The following is a 17,180-nucleotide window of genomic DNA, read 5'->3' as shown; positions in this document are numbered from 1 at the left end:
CTACATCCATCACAGATTTTTGCACACTTAGACAGCTACTGCAATAATCCAAAGAGCTACAACTCTTCTTAAAAATGACACTCACTCAAAGTTTGGTAAGCATGCTAAATAATTAGAAATGTATTTTTTTCCAAGTCAGAACATTAGAACTTTCTAGCTTTCTTTAAAATCTGCAAAGATAACCTGCTTATTTAAGCCACTTTTAACTGGAAATTTATAAAAACAGAAGAAAGCATCATTTTAGAATATTCTTTATAACATCTATAGTAAAAAATGGATGTCTTCTTTCAAACTGTGATGGCACTAAACTACTATTTTAAAAATTCTAGATTTTAAAATTTTAAGAAATTACAATGTCCATTCTACCTAGAGGGGCATTTTAATAATTAAACTATTTTTCAGGTCAATACTTTCTCCAGTGTGGGTGACACTGCCTTATATTCATCACAGTACCTTAGTAAATGATTCACTTAAAATGTGATCCAAGACAAACCCCAACTTATTCTAAATTGTCTTCTATAACAAGGGTCCAACGTGTTCCATCCTCTAGACTAATAATATGGCAAACAAATACAAACCTAAAGCAATAAAATTTCAAATACAATAGACCTCATTTGCACAATTTGGAATTAATTTGCATGCAAAATTTTATAGTTTTGATCCTTACTTATAGATAATTTATTTCTTTAAGTAATCAAGACAAATAGTAGAAAAAGCATTTTATTTATATGGAAAAAGCTACATTAATATCTGTAAAAGGTGTCAATATAACATTGCCTATACAGAAGAAAAACTCAAATGTGAGTAGCAACAAATAAAAGTTACACATCTTCCTACTTAGCAGTGCAATTAATTCACATTGCAATAAAGTTAAGTCAAGTATAACAAAATCAAAACAAGTGTTTCTCCATAATCAGGATACTGAGAATTACAGTGTAAAGATCCTTTCAGGTTTAAGAAATCTGCGATCAATCTACCGATTACCCTAAGACAAGGGAGACAGACAGTTAATTCATTTAATTACCAGCTGTTGGGTTTTTTCAATACTGTTCACAGGAAAAAGGTAATGAGTTGACATACATGTAAATAGAATATATTTAGTCTATACAGTAAAAAAATACAAATTATAAAGTGAGCTAACAAAGAATGAATATGAATACAGATTTATAAAACTGATGACATCTTAGACAACACATACAGCATTTCTCATGTAAAAACATTTAGTTTCAGCAAAAAATAATTTGGTTGCTTTTCAGATGCATTGCAGATCTTGTAAGCTGAAGATGCAGATGTCCAAGTATCTTAAAAACCATAATAAATGTCTTTCTCAATGCATACAAAATGACAAATGCTCTCATCACAGTCTGAAGGGTATTTTTGGAAGTTTGTTTTGTCTTGCTTCAGAAATACATGTAAAATGGGTAAAAATCAAAGGATTTCATGATACAATGAAACAGTAAACAGTGCTCAATTTACTGCTAATGTTGAAAAAAACCTAGATTTTACAGTACTCTGGTATATATGAAATTTTTTTTGACTTTACATTGCATATTTCTGAGTCCATTCTCTTGCATGTCTGTTGTATCTGTAGGTATACAAAAGGGATATCATAAAAACAGATAAAATGAATCTTTTAGAAGAACTATTTATATAAAACTGTACACTCTACCTTTTTACACTTAATTGCAGTAATAATTCATAAGCCAATTATTGAGTCAATGTGACTTAGGCTCATATATTAAATAAAATAGAAACCAAGTGATTTTTTAACTGATGGATTTCTCTACAACCAATACAGAAACATGCCTAAATTATAAACAACAAAATAAGAAATCAATTTCTAACAAAGTCTATAAAAGCCAACCCTGAATGGGCATCACCTATAAAATACAAATGAATCAATGGTTCCAGCAAGATGAAACAGCTTGAAAATTGGGTCAGTTTGGAGGGGGTTAGGGATAACTTCTCTTCCTGGGAGAAAAATATTCAAGCCTTTCCAACTATCAAATTCTTTAATTTTAAATTTACTACCCAGAACTATATATATGGTTCTCTCCTGTCAAAAAACAGACATATTACACAAATGCAGAACATGTTACTATTAAATAGTAAAGGACTAAACACTGTATGGGAAGGAATAATATCTCTTGTAAAAAGACTAATAAAGATAGGCAAACTTAGTACAAGTTTGTAAAAAGACTAATAAAGATAGGCAAACTTAGTACAATTAACACAATTAAATGTACTTAAATATATTGATAATACTTGTGTTTTGGCAGACCACACAGAAATACACCCAGGCAGAAACTAATATAAGTAAACACTTACTTTTCTTTGTCTGATTTATAGATTTGTGCAATATCTGGTACTAAGGGGTCATCTGGATTAGGATCACAAAGTAGAGAACATATGGACAATAAAACTAGATTGAAAAAAGAACATCACATCAGATAATGATCTTCCTGCTTTATAACAATTACACATATGAAAACACTTTTACTGAATATAGACAATGAACTTATAAAGAAAACAAAATCAAATGAGCATGTTAAATTACTTTTTAGACTAACTTAGCTTAGAAGCAAATATTTATAATTTTTAATTAGAAAGTATAAAATTAGCATACAATGTATATAATACAAAATCACTATAACTTTTGAAGTTTTAAATTTTATTTGAATTTCTACTTATTTAAAAAATGTGCACTTATAAAGTAACTAAACATTTAATCTGAAAAGTTCTCTATAAAAATAATTTTAGGTAATACATACATTTACCAAATACGGTACCTAATCAAAACATTTTTAGAACAGCATCCTAACTTTAGGTATTTTTTTTAAAGATCTTATTTACTGATATGAGGAAAACAGCACACAAGCAGGGGAGCAATAGGCAGAGGGAGAGGCAGGCTCCCTGCTGAGCAAGGAGCCCAATGAGGGACTCAAACTTAGGACCCTGCCTAGGATCATGATCTGAACCGAAGGCAGATACTTAACCAACTGAGCCACCCAGGCAACCCTAGCTATTTTTTAAAGACACTTTTGTACTTTAAAAGGAAACCATCCATTTTTTATTTTATTTTAATGCAGAAAATCTATGTTTTAATCAATTCAAAGTACAGCAAACAAATTGCAGTTAAAACAGTCCAAACCATTTTGGACTCATGTTTATGCACTTTTTTTACTTTGGCTTCGTGCTAGTTTGCCTACAAAGAAGAAATATTTGTCAGGTTTTTTTCAATGAATCTTTTATTCCATGTACATTATTTGTATCACACTCATTTAAAAATAATGTGAACAATTATCAATACATAGCTTGTATGTTTTAAAATATAAGTGAAAATTATAAAAGTAGTTGTTTCTTCCCACATCAAAATACTAATTCAAATAGCTCCCTTCTTAAAAACAATGTAAGTATCTGAAAAAGGAAGGAACAAGGACTCTGGTTCCTGATTTGTCTGTTATGATTGCATGCCAGGACTTCTGAGGGTGTACGAGGAATCTTTGGAAGAACATTTCAAGATGTTCTACTATGTTCCTTTATCTTTTCCTACTCTTACAAATCCACAAGCAAATTTATAAAGCAGTGTTAATTTCTTAAATAATACAGAAAGGGAGCTGCTAAGGGCTAATGAAAAAAATTAGTATTTTATTCATCTTCTTTATCTTCCATCTGCCTACTGAAATTTTAAGCCTTTTATATTAAACTAGTAGGGTAGATTATCTAAGCTCACATCTCCAGAGTTTCCAGACTAAACTCACAATAGAAAGCAAAATAAGACATTTAAAATATAAAAAAGTAGAAAATGTACAAATAAGCAAAGTATAAGCTACCTTATAAAATAAGGCAAGAGGGAAGTTCCTCATTTCCCACTCCTGCTGCCAAGAGCAATGTGCCCTGATTTCACTACAATGTACACAAATCAAATGTTTTAAGATAAAGAAAAAGGTAGTAATAGTTAACATTCAGTCGAATGTCTTCTATGTGCCAGATGCATAGTGACCTTACATGGTAATACTCTTATAATCCTCATTTTACATATGAGGACAGTGAGGCTACTTGAAATTCTTCTTCAAGGGCAGTTTCCAGAAGCCAAGAAAACTAATTAATATTTATAAAAAGCTACCGATGTTAGAAAATTAGTGCTCAATATCTGGCAGTCTGCCATTTCTTTTGTATGTGTAAGTACTTAACCACTTACACCAAATCAATTACATTTCCATTTCCATTCCAGGAAAGAGTGTATTAATTCGAATAATCCTGTGACACAAAAACTTTCTTGCATCTAGTACATAACAGTTATACTATGTGATTTTTAAGGAGACACTAGAATCAACATGAACATTTTATACAAACATTTTAGGTCAGAAAAACTGCCATTCATAATAACTAGCTGATGTGAAGGGCTACTACTTACCTAATATTTGAAATATTATTGCTGTGGACCCTGCTTACTATAAACCTAATCACTTTTAAAAACAAGTTAAACATGCAGGTAGCATTTATTAAAAAGATTTTTTTAAAAGAGCACAGACTCATTCCTCCCCTGAATCCTTCAAGAGAAATAGTTTTCTTAAATTTTATAAAAAGGGAAAACTACCAAATTACTTCAGGGGCAGAAGCTTCTAACTCAAAACAGTATTTTCTGATGGTTGGGTTCTCTTCTGCTGGAGAAAGAAGACATGAATTAAGAGCGCTAGCACAGCAGAAACTATTGGCTAGGTACTAGAAGGTCTATATACACACCTGATAATTGAGCAAGAAAAAAGTATGTATCTGTTAAAGCTGAGAATCCACATGGATTATGTTATCAGTCATAAATAATGCTACTGGTTATTAAAAGTTTAGACTAACATCCTAATAAATATACTGCATTATTCTAAAGTGTGAAATATGTCTTCTTAGATGAAGTAAGAGATGTAAAGCTTTACTCATTACATTAACAATACTATTTAATAAATGGCACAACTGATCCTAAAATCTGATTTTCACTCTGTCTCTCTCTTTAAAGCCCAAACTAAAGGGGTAAAATGTCAGTAGGCTCAACCAAATTTCTAGTTCTAACATATTTAAATTTGTCTCATTTTATTATTAAGATTTGACCATTAACCACATCACACTGACAAAAGCAAAAAAGTAGTAGAAGAGCTATGAAAGCAAAGCAAAATCAAAGCAGGAGAAAACAGTAAATCGTATTTTTTTTAAAACTTTAGTCCTTAGATAGTTCTGCTGTATTTTTCTTGTCTCACTGTTATCAATAGTTATAAATCTGGTAAATAAAATTACCTTTTGATACAGTCAGAGCTGGTGACCATTGCGACCTCAGGATATCAAGACAAATACTTCCATTACTGTTTATGTTTGGATGGTAAATTTTTGTTGTGAAAGCAATCTATAAATAAAACGAAACAAAAATGTGACAACCCACAAACTATGAACAAAACAGAACCAATCTGTAAAATGTCCTCAACTTTACATGACCTTAGAGGAGAAATTCAGCAACAAACTGAGCATCTACTTTGTGCACATAGTTTTAGCTAATGGGAGTGTGAAAGCAAATAGTCAGTTTCCCCTTGGCCCCCTGGAACTGAGAAGTATTTTGGAATATAATAAATAAATCTATATTAGCTGGTATGACTGCCTGAGTAGTACCTGGAGTAATTAACCATGGGTTTCATCATCCCTCAAAGTAATCCATTTCTTAATTTGATTATCATTGATACCTACAAATGACAATGAATTTAAAAATAGCATGCCGACCCTGTTCCAGAAGAAAGTTGAGGAGCCTCAGCCTGTTACCTATCCTAAGGGATCTGCTAAGAATTCTAATTTTCCACAAGAGTTGTTGTTACATTGTTTCATATATATAATGTTAATCAGGTGTTTTTAAAAATCTAAAATAATTATTCTGAGTGGAAGTATTTGTTAATAAACTTCTCCCTCCTTGATGTCACCATCATTTATTTCCTCTTCAGATCCAGTGTAAATTTAATGTAATAAGGAAATGTTTTTATTTTTCTTACCATACTTAATAAAGGGACTGTGTCACATTTATTTCTGTATTCCCCAATGTTAACAGAACACTGGAGGTACTCAATAAATTTTTGTTGAATCACAACTTAAGAACTGAGAAATAGGGTCAACTTTCTCAAAAATAATCCCTTGAATACAAAAGTGTGATTCTTGACCATAAAAAATTTCCCAAACTACATATACCTAATGAGGAGGGGAAAAAAAGGTAAGGAAGCTAATTTATCATATAACAGATACCGCCTTTTGTTTTACAGATATAGTCCAATATTTGAGTAAGCATATTTTAAATTCAGTGATTTTACAGAATAGTTTGAACATGCTAAGCTACCCACAGTCTTTGACATCATGTACATATCTTGGGGTGGAGAGTAAAATCTCTGACAAGGAGTCAAATCAATCAAAAATGAAAATACCTTTGGTGGCTTAAAAGGATAGTCTGTCGGAAAATGTACAGTGAGAAAGAAGACTCCACCTTGATAGGCGCTATCAGGCTGAAATTACAAATATTTGCATTAGTGATTACTATATTTATTTAGTGATTACTATATTTATTTAGTAACCTAAGATGATTTCCCCCAAAATTGATTTGGGGAAAAAAAAAAAAAGCCATCATTCTGTCCTAAGTTCAAATCATTTACCTTGAAAACAGGTTTCCTTTTGCAGGTATGAAGGAAGAATCTCCAATAATCATGGTGACATCAAAGTTAAACACAAAAATAGGACACACACAGTGATGTTACTTACCTAAACAGATCTTTTTATGAGTCTAGAGTTTTATAGATTAGTATATACACAAGATTGCTTTAAGAAAAGAAGAATTTTCCACAGCAGTAATCAGTATGGGAAGCAGGGTTTGGGCTAGTATTTATTTACCTTCTTATTTATAAAACTTAAGATCTGATGGTTCGTATTTTTTTTTTTTTAAAGATTTATTTATTTTAGAGAGAGTGCAAGCAGGGGGAGGGGCAGAGGGGGAAAGACAATCCTGAACAGACTCCTCACTGAGCAGGGAAACTGACATGGGAATTGATCCCATGATCCTGAGATCAGACCTGAACTGAAATCAATAGTCAGCACACTTAACTGACTGAGCTTCGGAGGGGCACCAATGGTCGTCCTTTAAGGGGCAAGAATAGAAATGAAATAAAAAGACCAAGTTATAAAAAGGAAAGGCTACATGACACACAATTCAGACCTCCAATCTTCACTTGGTAACAGTTTACAAAAGAATGTGGAAAACACAAAAAAGCTCAAAATAAAACTAGATAAATTCAATAGTCATTGAATCAAATTAGGAACCAACTATATAGGAAGAATTTAAATTTGGCCATGTTTCTTTATGGCAGTTAGAAAATACATTCAATGTTACAAGCAAGAAAAAAATGATAAAGAATAAAGGTAAAATCTATTTTAATTCCTTTATATATATTCCTTCATATATATATATATACACACACACACATATTTCTATATATATGTGTGTATACACAAACACATACACGTATATTCATATATCTACTTACATATATATAATTTATTTATTTGAGAAAGAGGGCGTGAGTAGGGGGAGGAGCAGAGGGACAAGCATAACATAGGGCTAAATCCCAGGACCCTGAGATCATGACCTAAGCCAAAGTCAAATGCTTAACCAACTGAGCCACCCAGGTGCCCCTCCTTAATATTTAATGAAATTTTTCATGTTATCATGTTATATTACCACTTTGGTAATAACAGCAAAACTATCATTACTTCCCCAAGTTTCTGCATATGCATTAGAGGACTACACTGTATAATTATTCTAACTATATATAGTTCAATTCTAGTTCTTCAAAAGTTAAAGGGAATGTAGAAAATGTAAATGAATTCAAATGATATTAGAGAGTGGCATGTTTGCATTACTAAAATGAAGGGGGTATGAGTAACATAATTGTAACCATTTGCTACATGTGATTCATCTAAGGAATATCTGTGAAGGGCTATAATTCAAATGGTAAGGGTGGGCATTTAAATAATAGTATTTGGGGGCGCCTGGGTGGCTCAGTGGATTAAAGCCTCTGCCTTCGGCTCAGGTCATGATCCCAGGGTCCTGGGATCGAGCCCCGCATCCGGCTCTCTGCTCAGCAGGGAGCCTGCTTCCTTCACTCTCTCTCTCTGCCTGCCTCTCTGCCTACTTGTGATCTTGGTCTGTCAAATAAATAAGTAAATCTTTAATAAATAAATAAATAAATAATAGTATTTTGAAGGTTCTTAGTAAACAATGAAAAACAAATAATTAGATTCTTCAAGTTGTTCTTTAAATATATTGCATTTTACCCTTAGAAAAAACTAACTTAACATAACAGTTTAGGAATTTGAGACATTTGCCCAGGACTTCTGCTCTGAAAATTCAGTATTTGTTTTTAAAAGTGAAACACAAGTAATATGATTAAAACCTCTATGCCTTACTAGATAAAATTCTTTCAGGGGAGGGAGAGAATGATGTTCATGTAAACAGGTTACTAGTATGTATATTCTCACCCAGAAAGTAGTCTATGCCCATTCCTATGCAATCAGATTTTTGTGCACAAAAAGAAAAGTCTTTTTCAAGTCATAACTGCCTGTAGGTACAGAAAGAAATAATCTTAACAAGGGTAGTAAGTGTTAAGTAAAGCCAATCATAAAATAGGTAATTTTGAGTTCAGTACAATACAACAAAACTAAAAACAACAAATTCAGGAGTTGGCAAAGACAGATCTGTTGCAATTATCTTACCAGTTCCCTCTCACACACAGGAACAGTGAAGAGTTATTGCAAACTGGTGCTTGTTGCTTGCAGGTATTCCATTGCTGAGTTAATTAGAGTCATTTCTAACCTACTAAAATATTATTTTTTTCTTCTACTAAAATTGTTGATGCAAGGATCATTATACTGGGTTCTGAACAACTGACTTTTGTGCTTAAAAACAGATAAAGCAAATGTGTAACATATAGACTCGGTGCAAATGGTGGGTGATCCATGACTATGTGTAATGACCAAGGATTTGTCAAAGGGAAACATCAAAGTGATCCAAACAAGTGATTTGCCACCAGTACTCCAGAAAATCATCAAAAATCCTTTCATTGTATTTTGCTTCCTGAGTGTTCAGAGTACATGAAAACTCAACCTTAGCCACAAACATCTCATCAAAGGTGAAATGGTAAGAATGAGGTATGGCTGAGGGAATTAATTTCATATATATGAATCATACTTACAGGTCCCATAATAGTTGCTTGCCAGTGGAACACTGAAACAAACAAAGAGTTTTGGAGTCATTAGCAAACATTCAAACCTATATTATTAATGGTAGCAAAATTCTAGCAAGATAGCAAAGCTTACAGTCATCCCCCACGGGTCCAGCAGAACAATGAGCAGGTGGGTCTCGTTGTAGATCACTTAATTCCTGAAGCAAAGCGAAAATACTTAAGGTTAATTGTTTTTCTAGTGAAACAAGCATAATAATCTATGAAGACACCAACTATTTACTTTAAAATTAAATCTGAGGCAGTTCTATTCAAAATCTGATAACAGAAAATGTAGTAACTGATTGGTAGAAGAGTATGGCAAGTACTATATTCTTTCATGAAATATCACCAAACCCTGAATAAATTAAATGGATTAAAATACTGTTTTTCTCTAACATCCCTAAGACAAAAATATTTAATCATTATCTATTGTAAACAAGGTAATTTATATAACTGCTAGGTATATATAAGAACTGCTAGAAGAATGTTATATTAGTACCATATGAATAGACGAACATCTTCAAAGGTTTACAATCTAATTTGGGAGGGACGGCTTCCAAAGAAATGGATATTGAGAGAACAACCTACCTGAAGGTTAAATAGAAAGAAAGGAGAGAAGTCAGGCCATATTTGGAAGCCTCGCACATTGATTCATATGCTTTCTTCTGTTCTCAAGGAAGCAAAGGAAGGACCATGGAAATGAGAGTTTAGAGTTGGCCGGTCCTCGTCTGGCATTCTAGTTCTACCATAATCAGCATTACAATCCTTGGGGAAATCACTCGACTTCCTTATCTTCACCCCAAATATGAAAGGTATAAATTCAATATAAAAGATCATACACTAGGACTGAAGTAACTACTTTAGTTTGGAAGATCAGAACATGTCTTTGAGGCAGTGGCAGCTAAGAAGAAAAGTAAAGGATGAGTGGGAGTTTGTTTTGGGAGAAATGAGTGACACTACAAGGTAGAGCAGCGTAACATGAGGCTGAAAAAGTGCGTAGAGGCTAGGCAGACAACTGAGAACAATACATACCATACTAAGAACTGTGGGTTTTTAAGAAGTTGTGTGATCTGATTTAAAAGATTGTTGACTGATCTTTGTACTGAATGGACTAGAGATGAGAAAGAGTTGAAGCTATTAGTTACTATAGGTGAGAAAAACGAGGGCTTGGAGTGGAGAAGCAGCGATGAGGTAAAAGTGGACAGAAGTATTTTAAAGGGCCTACCTCTCACAGGATTTGAGGATGAGTTACATGTCCAGAGTTAAGGAGAGAGGTCACAGATATGTATCATAAAGATCAGTGGCAGCTAACATTTACTCCTTGTTTTAATGTCCCAACAACTCTGAGAGATAGGTGTTCTTATGCTCCCCATTTTACAGATGAAGACAGACATATGTCTCGGTGTCCTCACATAACTAGTATAAGGTGGAAGTGGGATTCACACCCTGGCAGTCAAACCGATAGCTTTTCAGCTTCACAAATGTACAAACGGAGATTCCATTTACTGACATGGGGTAATACTGAAAGACAAGTTTGTTCAGAAAGTAGACATATTGAATTGGTGATGCCTTTGGTTTTGAAGGAAAATGTAGTTCAACATACAGGTCTGGAGCTTAAAAGAGGAGTAGACTAGAAACTGGAAAATCACCGTATATACCTGGTATTTAAAACTGTTGGGATGATATAAACCTTTTCATGGGAACACATGTAAATATTGTGTATCATCAAATCTAAGATGCCATCGACCATAAATCACATCCTTATTTTTTGAACCAATTATTAAGGAGAAATGTTGACAACTAATTTTAAGACAACATCAATTAGGGGCACCTGGGTGGCTCAGTGGTTTAAAGCCTCTGCTCAGGTCATGATCCCAGAGTCCTGGGATCGAGCCCCACATCGGGCTCTCTGCTCAGCAGGGGGCCTGCTTCCTCCTCTCTCTCTGCCTGCCTCTCCACCTACTTGTGATCTCTGCCTGTCAAATAAATAAAAAAAATCTTAAAAAAAAAAAAAGACAACATCAATTATAAGACGCATCCAGATTTTAGAAATGTTAAATGAAAAATATGTGCACCTTAGAATCATTGCAATATGGTAATTACAACAATGAGCTCAGTGTTCTAACAGACAGATAAGGAATAGGATGTGGCAGGGAAAGCTTTCCTAAGAAAGTGATATATAAGCTAAAAACGGAGCCAAGTACCAACTCTGGTCTCCTTCTTCTAAGTCTTCTCCAGTATATATCTTGGTCCGTTCATTTGTTTTCATTGCTATTATCTTTACAGCTAGTGCTGTACTCTTCTTCCTGATAATAATTAACTAACAGAGCAGCTTCTTTGGTCCAAGTATAATTAAAAAATAAAGAGGAATATTTCAGTCCTTGACTTAGTGATAATGGCTAATGTGATAATGGTACCATTACTCCACTGCCACACGATCTTGGGCAAAACATTGTTTGTTTGTTTGTTTGTTTTTAACTCTCCAAACCTTCATTTAATGTAAAGTGGCATTACTACTTTTATCCATAGTTTCTATAACAAGAGAAATGATACATGTGAAATGTACAGCAATCTCTGACATATATAAGCATTCAAGTAAATGTTAATATGGAATGGATAACAACCATCCAATTCTCTAGTAGCAGAATGCAATTATTTAACCAGTTTAAATGACTGGGGGAGGAGTTCCCAAGTCATATACCCATCTGAAGTGACTGTGCTTTATTTGATAGTTTTCTAAACTGGACTTCTAGGAGGTTGCTTCTGAAAATATTAATCATGTTGAGTTTTCCAAAAATTAGTATAAATGGGTAAATGGGACTACTTTGCCCTTATTTTAACTAGAAAACTAGTTATTTTGAAAATCAATTTCTACAGTTAAAAAACTGGAATTTATTTGCATGTATATATTTTACAAAGCTACTATATATGTGAATAAGTCATACCTATCCATAAATACACATTTATTTTGTATACTAACAAAAAACCCCAAATTGTAATTTGTAATGGCCTTAAATCATGCTCAAATTTCAAATGTTAGACTGTTTTCAAATCTCTTAAAATAATATAGGAAAGTCAAGGTTTTCTTGTTCGTATGTTTTTGTGCCCTGATTCTTCCTCCTCTGTTAGGGGCAGTTAGAGCTCAGGATGAGAAACAAAAACCTCACAACCGAACTGCAAAGGTCAGGTTCTTAAGTTGTCTATTTAAAGCTCACTTATTATAGGAAAGTGGCAGCTGACAGTACCTCAAACATTCTTCAGAGTGAGACTGGTCATTACTTACTAATAATGATACTAATGCTCAGGTGAAGAGACTTAAACATCCTAGACTCTTTAGGAGTCTAAATGCCTACTGTTCTATCCCTTTCTCAGACCCTGTTATATTTGGAAATACGTGACTGAAACTATGGTACATCAGTACAGACAGAATGACCAACAGAAAACAAAAGGCTCAAAATATACCCTCCCTCACTCACAAAAATACAGACCTTAAGTCTGAAAAAAAAAAAAAAAAGTGAGGAATTCTGAGATGTGCTAAGAGTGTGAAAATATGTAACAACAAAAGTACAACCAAACAAACCAAATCCCCACTCTTTTCTTCTTAGCCTATTCAGCAGCCAGTATAGTTTTTTTTATTTGAACCTTTTAATTTTATTTTATCTTATTTTATTTAAATTATATCCATTTAAATGATCTTGGAACACTGATTCAAAAACTAATGATGTATTTTATGATGACTAACATAACACAATAAAAAAAATTATGTTCACTTAGCCAACATATAGTACATCATTGGTTTTTGATGTAGTGTTCAACACTTCATCAGATGCATATAACATCCAGTGCTCATTATCACGCGTGCCCTCCTTAATGCCCATCATCAGGTTACCCCATCCCACAACTCCCCTCCCTTCTGCAATCCTCAGTGTGTCTCCCAGAGTCCAGAGTTTCTCATAGTTTGTCTCCCTCCCTGATTTCTTCCCATTCAGTTTTCCCTCCCTTTCTCTGTGGTCTTCCATACTATTCCTTATGTTCCACAAAAGACTGAAACCAATTGATATGTCTCTACTGGACATATTTCACATAGAATAATACTGTCCAATTCCACCCATCTACATCTTATTTATCCATGCCATCCGTTGAAGAACATCATGGCTCCTTCCACTGTTTGGCTATTGTGGACACTGTGGCTACAAACACTGGGGTGCAGGTGCCCCTTCTTTTCACGCCATCTGTATCTTTGGAGTAAATACCCAGTAGTGCAATTGCTGGGTTATAGAGCAGTTCTATTTTTAACATCTGAGGAACCACCCTACTGTTTTTGAAAGTGGCTGCACCAATTTGCATTCCCACCAACACTGTAAGAAGATTTTTTTTTCTCCACATCCTTGCCAACATTTGTTCCTCCGTCTTGTTAATTTTGGCCATTCTTACTGGTCAAAGGTGGTATCTCATTGTGGTTTTGATTTGTATTTCCCTGATGGCAAGTGATGTGGAGCATTTTTCATGTGTCTATTGGTCATTTGGATGTCTTCTCTGGAAAAGTGTCTGGTCATGTCTTCTGCCCATTTCTTGACTGAATTATTTGTTTTCTGGGTCTTGAGTTTGAGAAGTTCTTTACAGATCTTAGACACCAGCCCTAGATAATCTTCTCCCATTCTGTGAGCTCCTCTTTAGTTTGTTGACTATTGCCTTTGCTATGAAAAAGCTTTTTATCTTGATGGAGTCTCGAATGTTCATTTTTGCTTTTGCTTCACTTGCCTTTAGAGATGTGTCTTGAAAGAAGTCACTATAGGGACACGTAGGTTGCTTAGTTGGTTAAACGTCTGCCTTCAGCTCAGGTCATGATCCCAAGTCCTGGGATAGAGTCTTGCACAGGGCTCCTTCCTCAGCCTGGGACCTGCTTCTCCCTCTACCTGCTCTGCATGATGTCCTCCCTACTTAAATGTTCTCTCTAAAAAAATGAATTTTAAAAAGGCCTAAAAAAAAAAAAAAGGACAGAAGTCACTGTGGCCAAGGTCAAAGAGGTTACTGCTTGTGTTTTCCTCTGGGATTTTAATGAATTCCTGTCTCACATTTAGATCTTTCATGCATTCTGGGCTTATCTTTCTGTATGGTGTAATAGAATGGTTCAGTTTTATTCTTCTGCATGTGGCTGTCCAATTTTTCCAGCACCAGTCTTTCTTCACTGGATATTCTTTCCTGCTTTGTCAAAGATGAGTTGACCATACAGTTGAGGGTCCATTTCTGGGTTCCCTACTCTGTCCCACAGATCTCTGTGTCTGTTTTTGTGCCAATACAGTGCTATCCTGATGACCACAGCTTTGTAATATTCCTTGAAGCCATGCATTCTGGTGATCTCAGTTTTTGTTTTCTTTTTCAACATTCCCCTGGGGATTCGGGATCTTTTCTGGTTCCATATAAATTTTAGGACTGTTTGCTCCGGCTTTGTGAAAATGTCGATGGAATTTTTTTTTTTTTTTTAGATTTTATTTATTTCACAGACATAGATCAGAAGTAGGCAGAGAGGCAGGCAGAGAGAGAAGGGGAAGCAGGCTCCCCGCCGAGCAGAAAGCCCAATGCGGGGCTCAATCCCAGGACACTGGAATCATGACCCGAGCCGAAGGCAGAGGCCTCAACCCACTGAGCCACCCAGGCGCCCCTGTCCATGGAATTTTGATAGGGATTGCACTGAATGTGTAGATTGCTCTGGACATATATATAATATATATATACATATATATTATAACGATGTTCATTCTTCCAATCCATAAGCATGAGATGCTTTTCCATCTCTTTGTGTCTTCCTCAGCTTCTTTTCAACTTGACTTCTTCTTTGCTGATTTGAATGTCTTTTATGTTGTCTGATTGCTGAGGCTAGGATTAAGTTGTTGAATTACGTTGTTACGTTGTACAAAAGTGGTAAGAGTGGGAATCCCTGCTGTGTTCCTGACCTGAAGGGAAAAGCTTTGTTTTTCCCACTGAGAATATTTGTTGTGGGCTATTCATAGATGCCTTTTATGGTTTTGAGGTATGCTCCCTCTATCCCTGTATTCTGAAAGAGTTTTAATCATGAAAAGATGCTGTATTTTGTCAAATGCTTTTTTGCGTCAATTGAGAGGATCAGAGGGTTCTTGTTTCTTCTTTGGCTAATGTGCTCTATCATGTTGATTGGTTTGTGAATGTTGAACTACCTTGGATCCCGGGAATAAATCCCACCTGGTCGTGGTGAATAATCCTTTTAAGGTACTGTTGGGTCCTATTGGCCAGGATCTTGTTGAGTATCTTGATGTCCATGTTCATTAGGGATATTGGTCAGTAATTTTCCTTTTGATGGGGTCTTTGTCTGGCTTGGGGATCAGGGTAATGCTGGCCTCATAGAACGAGTTTGTAAGTTTTCCTTCCATTTTATTTATTGGATCACCTTCAGTAGAATAAGTATGATTTCTTCTTTGAATATTTGGCAGAATTCCCCTGGGAAACCTCCTGGCCCTGAACTCTTGATCTTTGGCAGGTTTTGACGACTGTTTCAATTTCCTTGCTGGTTATTGATCTGTTCAGATTGTCTTTCTTCCTGTTTCAGTCTTGGTAGTTTATGAGTAACCAGGAATGCATTCATTTCTTCCAGATTGTCTAGCTTGTTGACATATAGCTGCTGGTAACAAGTTCTAATAATTGCTCTATTTCCTTGGCTTTAGTCCTGATTTCTCCCCTTTCATCATTATTTTATTAATTTGAATCCCTTCTCTTTTCTTTTTGATAAGTCTGGCATAGGTTTATCAATTGTATTAATTCTTTCAAAGAAGAGCTTCTAGTGTCATTGATCCATTGTACTGTTCTTCTGGTTTCTATTTCGTTGATTTCTGCTCTAATCTCTATTATTTCTCTTCTGCTGCTTGGTTTAGGCTTTATTTGCTGTTCTTTCTCCAGGTCCTTTAGGTGTAAGTTTAGCTTGTGCATTTGGGATTGTTCTAATTTTCTGAGAGCAGCTTGGACTGCTATATATACTTCTCTCTTAGGATCGCCTTTGCAGTATCCCATAAGTTTAAATCGATATGTTTTCACTGTCATAGGCTTGTATGAATTGTTTAGTTCTTTAATGCCCTGGTTGACCCATTTGTTCTTTAGCAGGATGTTCTTTCATCTCCAGGTGTTTGCGTTCCTTCCAAATTTCTTCTTGTGATGAGTTCCAGTTTCAAATTATAATGGTCTGAAAATATGCAGAGAATGATCCAAATCCTTTGGTATCAGTTGCGACCTGATTTGTGACCCTGTGTGCGATCTATTCTGGAGAAAGTTGCATGTGCACTCAAGAAGAATGAGTATTCTGTTGTTTTAGAATGGAAGGTTATACTGTATATATCTGTGAAGTCCATCTGGTCCAGTGCAACATTCAAAGCCCTTGTTTCTTGTTGATCTTTTGCTTAGATGATATGTCCATTGCTGTGAGTGGGGTGTTGAAGTCCCCTATTAATGTATTGTTTTCCATATATTTCCTTTTTTTTTGGTTAATTGGTTTATATAATTGCCTTTTGCACATTGGGGGCACAGATATTTATAATATCAGATTTTTCTCATTAGATAGGCCCCTTAAGTATGATATAGTGTCCCTCTACATCTCTTACTACAGTCTTTGGGTTAAAATCTAATTTGTCTGATATGAGGATTGCTACCCCCACTTTCTTTTCAGGCCCACTAGCATGATAAATGTTCTCCATCTCCTCACCTTCAATCTGGAGGTGTCTTTAGGTTCAAATTGAATTTCTTGTAGACAGCATATGAGTGGGTCCTGCTTTCTTATCAAATGTGAAACCCTTTGTCTTTTGATAGGAGCATTCAGCCTGTTTACATTGAGAGAGGCTATTGAAAGATATTAATTTAGTGCCA

General features: G+C 34.8%; 1 protein-coding gene across 2 annotated transcripts; it reads right to left on the bottom strand.

Annotated features, from left to right (window-relative positions):
* Positions 1-704: 704 nt before the first annotated feature.
* UBE2D1 (ubiquitin conjugating enzyme E2 D1) lies at positions 705-9,520 on the bottom strand. 2 transcript variants are annotated; one of them, XM_032313338.1, is made up of 6 exons: positions 9,388-9,520; positions 9,264-9,295; positions 6,447-6,524; positions 5,287-5,392; positions 2,329-2,422; positions 705-1,596 (listed from the first exon to the last, which is right to left on the bottom strand). In XM_032313338.1, the coding sequence occupies exons 1-6, from the start codon at positions 9,503-9,505 to the stop codon at positions 1,503-1,505; spliced, it is 522 nt and encodes a 173-aa protein (XP_032169229.1). In that variant the 5' UTR covers positions 9,506-9,520; the 3' UTR covers positions 705-1,502. The 2 variants fall into 2 exon arrangements, with proteins under 2 accessions (XP_032169229.1, XP_032169231.1); XM_032313340.1 differs by having other exon boundaries at positions 705-1,585.
* Positions 9,521-17,180: the final 7,660 nt, after the last annotated feature.

Source organism: Mustela erminea, chromosome 14 (assembly GCF_009829155.1).
Source record: "Mustela erminea isolate mMusErm1 chromosome 14, mMusErm1.Pri, whole genome shotgun sequence".
NCBI classification, from domain to species: domain Eukaryota; kingdom Metazoa; phylum Chordata; class Mammalia; order Carnivora; family Mustelidae; genus Mustela; species Mustela erminea.
This window is presented reverse-complemented; position numbering and strand designations above follow the sequence as displayed.

Excerpts from the sequence above, each read along its gene's own strand:
- UBE2D1 (XM_032313338.1), bottom strand. The coding sequence starts at position 9,505 with ATGCTTGTTTCACTAGAAAAACAATTAACCTTAAGTATTTTCGCTTTG. Across the intron at positions 5,393-6,446 it reads ATCCTTTTAAGCCACCAAAG|ATTGCTTTCACAACAAAAAT; the intron begins GTATTTTCATTT and ends TTTTATTTATAG. Across the intron at positions 2,423-5,286 it reads AGCTCTGACTGTATCAAAAG|TTTTATTGTCCATATGTTCT; the intron begins GTAATTTTATTT and ends TTTTCAATCTAG.